This window comes from Malania oleifera, chromosome 7 (assembly GCF_029873635.1).
Source record: "Malania oleifera isolate guangnan ecotype guangnan chromosome 7, ASM2987363v1, whole genome shotgun sequence".
NCBI classification, from domain to species: Eukaryota; Viridiplantae; Streptophyta; class Magnoliopsida; order Santalales; family Ximeniaceae; genus Malania; species Malania oleifera.
The window spans coordinates 1,608,752-1,615,279 of NC_080423.1; the positions used below are offsets into that span (position 1 = coordinate 1,608,752).

Here is a 6,528-nt window from a genome sequence, read left to right on the forward strand (position 1 = left end):
CTCGCAAGTGATACTGATGTCCTTAACAATATCAGCGATTGCAATGATATCATTCTTTCTTTAAAGACTCAAATCATCCAGTTTTTTCTAGTTCGAATCTTCTTTGTACTATTTCTCCATTTTTTTCCAGTTCAACTAGTTAACAGTTTCATCAGAAACTCTTTGGTACAATTAAAGGTTCTCAGAGTTAAGTGGAAATAGTTTGTGGAGGTCTGCTAGAGCACCATCGGGGAAAGCTGGACCCATGACAAGCTTAGTAGTTGCAGAAACCTGAAGAAATACATGTTTCAGAGGAAATGGGGATAAAAATAGCCAAATGAAAGCTATGTTGGCGTCAACTCCCATGAAACAATCTGGGTGGAAGTTTTGCTTATTTGGAGTGAAAATAGTCTTTTTGCCATCCATGACTTTTGTTTCCCTAGATTCAGAGACTCTGGTTTACTTAGGATAAGCCAGGGGGTGTTCACAAAGGAGGTGTTTTGCCAAAAGACTGTGAGTAGAGAAGAATTGAAGTAAGGGGGCTTAAAAAGATCAAAAGGAAGGCTATGAACTTCTAAATATAAGGTTACACATTGATGGATCTAATTTAGAGTCATTGCGCATGGGAATAGTTGTTAACCTTGTGTTTATTTGTTTCAATCAAGTGTTGGTCATGGAGATATTTGAAAGCGATATTAGAAGTTCCTTTTTCAAAATTCAAACATAGAGCAAGTGAGGGCGCAATGTTTGGACTATCGGAGTTATGTGAGCAAGGAACGTGTCTAACTTGCGAATTGCCATGAAGAAGGAACTGGCAAAAACTGTGTAACGCCCTAATCTGGGTCTGTTAGGGAGCACTGCGTCTCTCGTCTTCCACCTGGACCAGACAATAGTGGGGGGCGAGCCCTATTGGACTAATGATTGACCCCACAGATCAACACGTGTCCTTTTCAGTGTATTTTGTCCTCACTCACATACTTCTTGAGAAAACTTCTTAGAAGGTCACCCATCCCAAGATTACTCCAAGCCAAACACGCTTAACCGTGAAGTTCTTATGGGAAGGCTCCCGAAAAGAAATGTGCACCTTGTTGATATGGGTAGTAACATCAAATCCTTTTTAAGCCTTTCTTCCACGGGGTATGACAAACTATCTCTCAAGTCTCAACACCTACAAATAGGGATCTAGGGGTTAAGATATATATATATATATATATATATATATATTTTATGACCCGGGGACTCTTGCCACCATTGCGCCGCATTGGACACTATGTTGCGGCACCAAACCCGGGGAATGTTTGGCAGACCCTTAATATCTTGAGTATGATCTCATGGGCAGCGGGCTTGAACCCTCAAGCATGTGGCAGACAAGACCCTCACCTTACCACCTGAGCAACCCCAAGGGGAATCCTTTGAACCTGTTTGTTTAATTAAATGTAGGCGTATCGTAATTCAAACTGATCATGTTTTTTCTACTTTTATCAAATTAATTGAAGTATCTTTTGCTGCAGTTACTCGATAATATTACATTTGAAGTCCTCTTGGTTGAGATAACCACTGAATCTGCACCTCTTGGTCAAGAATTATATGAACTTAGTTAATTTTGTATTAATTGCACCCTTAACTGCTCTTAAAGGTTATTGAAAAGGGACAAGTTTATTTTCTGTTCAACTCACTAGACTTATGATTGTAATTACCTTAATATTGAGTCCTTATAATTGTATTTACCTTGTATTGGGTCCCTCACTAAGCACTTGTAGCCTTCAGATGTTGCTTAATCAAATGAATGCTGCAGTCTTTTTCATCATGTGATTCACTACTCTTCTCCTTGACTACTGTGTATACTTCATGTGATGGTTCTGTGATTTCCTTTTGGCTGACAAGCCCAAGTCCAAGCTACTGTGATTAGTGCCATAACTGTTGTAATAGTGCAGGATGTTTGGCCTGCAACACTTTGCAATCTAGGATGCAAGTGAATTGTGGTTCTATGGGGAATTTTGGAGATGTTTAGCACAAGTTTTGATGTAGGAAAATAATGGAGAAAATGATTAGGGTTGATAAAGTAGGGGAAGCTATGGATACTCGTGTGAAATTAGTCTAGCAATGCTGAAAATTCAGTATGAAGGAATATCCTACACAATTTTCCGGCTTACTTCCTGTGAAGAAAATTGACTAAAACTTGTCCCTTTGTGATTTGAAATGGCACATAAATGCATAGAGATGTTTTAATGTTTCCTAATTCTAGTAGGACACAGATTACAAAATAGAAATTTCACAAAATTGAAGCTTTGACCTTCTGTTCAAAACTTCTTCGTACTGAAGGCCACATGTTATGACACAATAACTCAACTAAACCCAAAATGCTTCTAAGAGAGGTCATTGGTGGGAAAAAATGTCCAGCCAAGTGAAATGCCCAAATTGCTTCTTCTACTCTGTAAGATTAAAGAAATGAAAAATTAAGCCGAATCATCAGCTAACTAGCATGAAGAAAACCTAAGCTAGGACTCAAACGACTCAATCAGACCATGAAAGGTTCAAAATAGGCCCCAGATAAAATTTTAATCCTATGTCATAAATTCTTTGGTTTCTGAGCTTGCTTTTTCCTGGGCCTCATATACTTTGCAGCACAATTTTTGGAACTTGCAAAAATTTTCACATTTCTGACAACCATCAGAGTTTTTGAGTGGATATTGAGTATTTGCTGATGATGCCTATGAGGAAGATATTTCTGATTTGACCTTTTCTTTTTCCCATCAAGGAGATGTGGCCCAACTTTGTTGCGCTAAATCATGTTGTTTGTGAATTGTGCTTCCTTAAAGATGTTGTACATGTGGACAGCTGTTGCCTGAACCTACGTGCAAATCCTGCCAAAACACTATACACATTCTATCCTATTTAGTTGTAAGAATTGGAGGTCATTTTTTTCAACATAGCAATTTTAGTCCTTGTACAGAAATCTGTACTGGATTTTGTTTCTTATACACCATCCCTGTGCTTTGCTTTCTTGTTGACTGAATGACTATCCTGAACCCTTTGTGATTTGTTGACTTTGAACGCAAGATGGATTACTGTGATATTTCAGTATTGGATTCTTTTAGTCTGTACAATCAGTTGACCGATTTTGTTCTCTTGCACCTTGAAGTTTCTCTGTCCATATCCTTGGATTACGCTTTTAGAATCCAAATACAGCTTTAGCATCTGAACCAGACTGCATGGCTAATGAAACAATACATTCTTTTATTTGGCACTCTGAATAGTAATTTTTTTTTTCATAACAATCTGCAGGTCCGATTAACTTTCTCGAGGCATGGACTTGCTCTCCACATGCCTCCTCCATATTCGATTGTTACTCAGGTATGTTGTCATGACTCCTGTTCTCAGTCATTGAAGTACCAAGTTTTTGCTTTCTTCATTTAACTCTCATTTTTATGAATTTGTGTTCCATGCAGGAATCAGCAAAAGGTAGTTGGCATGTACCAACCGTCATAGGCAATGATCTTGAGACCCCAAGGCAATGGGTGTGTGCCACCAGGCCCTGGACTCTTTCATCCCATTCTCTAAGTAGACTATTTTCCTGAGAGAGAGAGAGAGAGAGAGAGAGAGAGAGAGAGAGAGAGTTTGTAGAAATATTCTTTTGCTCCCAAAGTACAAATAATTTATTTTAATCAGATCATGATTTTCAATTACATTTTTGATTTCATTTGTAAAATAATTATTCCCCTTGTATCATTACTTTATAAATTCCATGAAAATGAACGTGTATTGCAAAGGCTCGATTAAAGCTGAGAAACAAGGACAAGTGAGATCAGGAATTTTTAAGTCTACTAATTGTCATTCCTAAGAAATGGAACTCGTTTTCTTTCACTCATGGGTTGATATTATTTAAGAATCGGAATCATTATTGTGTGGGGATTTTTAATTTTTTAATTACCCAATTTAGAATTTTAGGATTGGAAATTCATGTTTAATGGTACGATGTATTGGGAATGATCCCTAGCATTCTAATCTCAAAAAGTTGGATTTACTTGCATTCAAGGTGGGTTTTCACTCTTATGGATTAGTTCTTGTACTCTAAACATGGGCTAAAGAGGATTAAAGATGAGAAGGGTTGGAGGACAAGGTGGGAATGTGGTGTTATTGTTTCTTGCAAAATTAAAACGAGGATGGAACAAGGGAAAAAACTTTGTTCGTGGGGATCGAGTGGGTAGTGGATTGAGCTAGTTTTTTACTAGGGATGCAATTCATTATCACCTCCATATGTGGTTGCCATAAAAACAAATAGTTAGGGGTAAAATTTAAAGTTTTAATATAATCCTTGACATTAAGGATGGCATCATGAAGTATAAACAATTAACCAATTATCAAACTACGATACAAATATAATTACAAGTAATAGATCATCTAGTTCCTAACTTCATTTGGAAGCAATTCAAATACAAGAGCATACGTAAGTTAGAAAATGTATTGTAACAAGAAGATAAGAGCACATGGGATCAAGTCCTATCCTTACGACCCTCTTGCTAGCAAAGCGGGTTGAGGCATAGCAAAGCGGGTTGAGGCAAATTATGCTTGTCCTAAATTGAATTAAGCGAAGAAAGGTAGAGCTTCAACCCTTTGTATAAATGTTGACAATTGGTTCATGGAAATATGCTTGATGTGAATGTCTTGATCAACTGTCTTGTCACAAGAAATAAAATCCATTTTTAGAGACTTCTTGAGTGTGTAAGCGATCCATTCAATTTGTGGATAGTTTTTTTGTTGAGGGTCAATGAACCTAGGAGGCTGCTACATGAACATGGTTCCATGGCGAAAATCATTTGAGCAAAATTTTGAACTTCAACTTGCTTGATTTCTCAAATAAAAGATATTTCTAAACTGATGATTACTTATATTATTCTAGAGGATGTCATAATAGAACTTGAGGTGTTGTTGTGATCAACACCCTCCAATTGATCGAAGCCTTTGGCAAATGACTCGAGCTTGATTTTAATCACTTGGCTGAATAATCACTATGCTACTCTAGATGAAAAAAATCATTTGCAACACCCCATGTGATTGCTTGAATGTGGGGGAACTAGAGACTAGGTGTTGTTGGCAAGTAGGACATTGTGCTTATCAACCATGGTTTTCGACTAGTTTGGATCTTTAATTACCTGAAAAAACAAGTGGTTTCCAAAGGAGAAGCAAAGGAGATTACTCTAGTAGATGGATGAGAAGATGAATGTCCTTTAAGAACATGTTTGCATGGGATGAGCATTTATAGAAGTGGGAGGAGGGTTGGGAGATGGGCATTGGAGAGATAAGTCCATAAAAAGCCTAGTAGGGGAGGGTCATTAAGATAAGGATGGAAAAGAATGGATATTTGAAGATAGAGGGGAAGAGGATAGGGGAATTGTAAAGAAAGAAGAGGAGTTTGAGAAAAAAATAGGGTGATAATTGAGATGCATGATAGGAAAAAGTAACATGAATAGAAAAGGGAAGAGTTGGAATGTGGAAGCCATAGGGGCTCATTAATGATCATATTATCATAAACGTAAAGATCCACCGTTGGCATATAGCAACACTTTAAATTAAGAAATGGATGCAAAGGTATATCAAGAGGACGTATCCTAAAGTCATCTAAGGCACACTAGATGAACTATTTAAAAGATAGACATCACCCCTTAAAGATGAGTCTTAATGCACTAAGTTGATGGTCACTACTCTCTTAAGATTCAATACAAGGGTGTCTTGCAAGTTTGCACACATTTGTGTGAGGATAACACAAACAAAAAAATTGATTATTATAACCTAAGATAATAGAGAAAGGAGACTTAGAGTCTTACCCATGGCTAAGGTAACCCAAAAACCTTAATATACAGGGTGATGGGTCACACAAATACACAACTAAGAAGGAAAGGGTTAAGGTGACAAATCACTAAATTTTGGATTGATCTTCATGAGGAAAAAGCTAGATAATAGAGGGGATCAAGCAATGATTAATTTTGTCCAGAGTGGGTTGGTTAACAAATCAATAAAAATAAAATGGAAAAATTGAACTATACTCCATCCTTACAAACAAGGCCCAAAAATGGGGATTTGCACCCCCAACATGTGACGACCACATGCACTAAGACTAATTAAGTTCTTTTTGGAATAGAGTTGTTGGATTGGATGGATCATGCATAGTCTGATTGCATATAGTAAACTCTAGGCGATTGCTTGTTCATATGGTCGATGAAGTGTTCCGAAGGTAGGACAAGGCTTTGAATGGTAAAGTAGGATGAAAAAAAAAAAAGTAATAAGGCTTTAAAAACTAAGTTAATACTATTACTTTTAATAAATAATACTTGTAGCCTTCACATTTGAGGCTCTAGCCCAATAAAATAGACCATAGACCAAAACTAAAGTTTGTGAGATTTGGATGGGCATAGACAAGGGTAGTAGGCATTTTTTAGTACGTGTCTACAACTACAAGAATAATAATATAGTTTATAAGAAAGGACTTTAAATAGTTGAGAAAAGACATACAATTAATAAAGAATATTGTGGTCTAAAATTTATTTTCTC

General features: G+C 36.9%; 1 protein-coding gene across 2 annotated transcripts in view; it reads left to right on the forward strand.

The window, feature by feature from the left end:
• Positions 1–3,748, forward strand: part of LOC131160004 (proteinaceous RNase P 1, chloroplastic/mitochondrial) — a 44,042-nt gene extending 40,294 nt beyond the window's left edge. For both annotated transcript variants that reach the window (XM_058115284.1, XM_058115283.1), the window contains 2 exons: positions 3,265–3,333; positions 3,429–3,748. In XM_058115284.1, the coding sequence (XP_057971267.1) occupies positions 3,265–3,333; positions 3,429–3,557 (198 nt within the window). In that variant the 3' untranslated portion in view covers positions 3,558–3,748. The remainder of the gene's footprint in view (positions 1–3,264; positions 3,334–3,428) is intronic.
• The last annotated feature ends 2,780 nt before the right edge of the window (positions 3,749–6,528 follow it).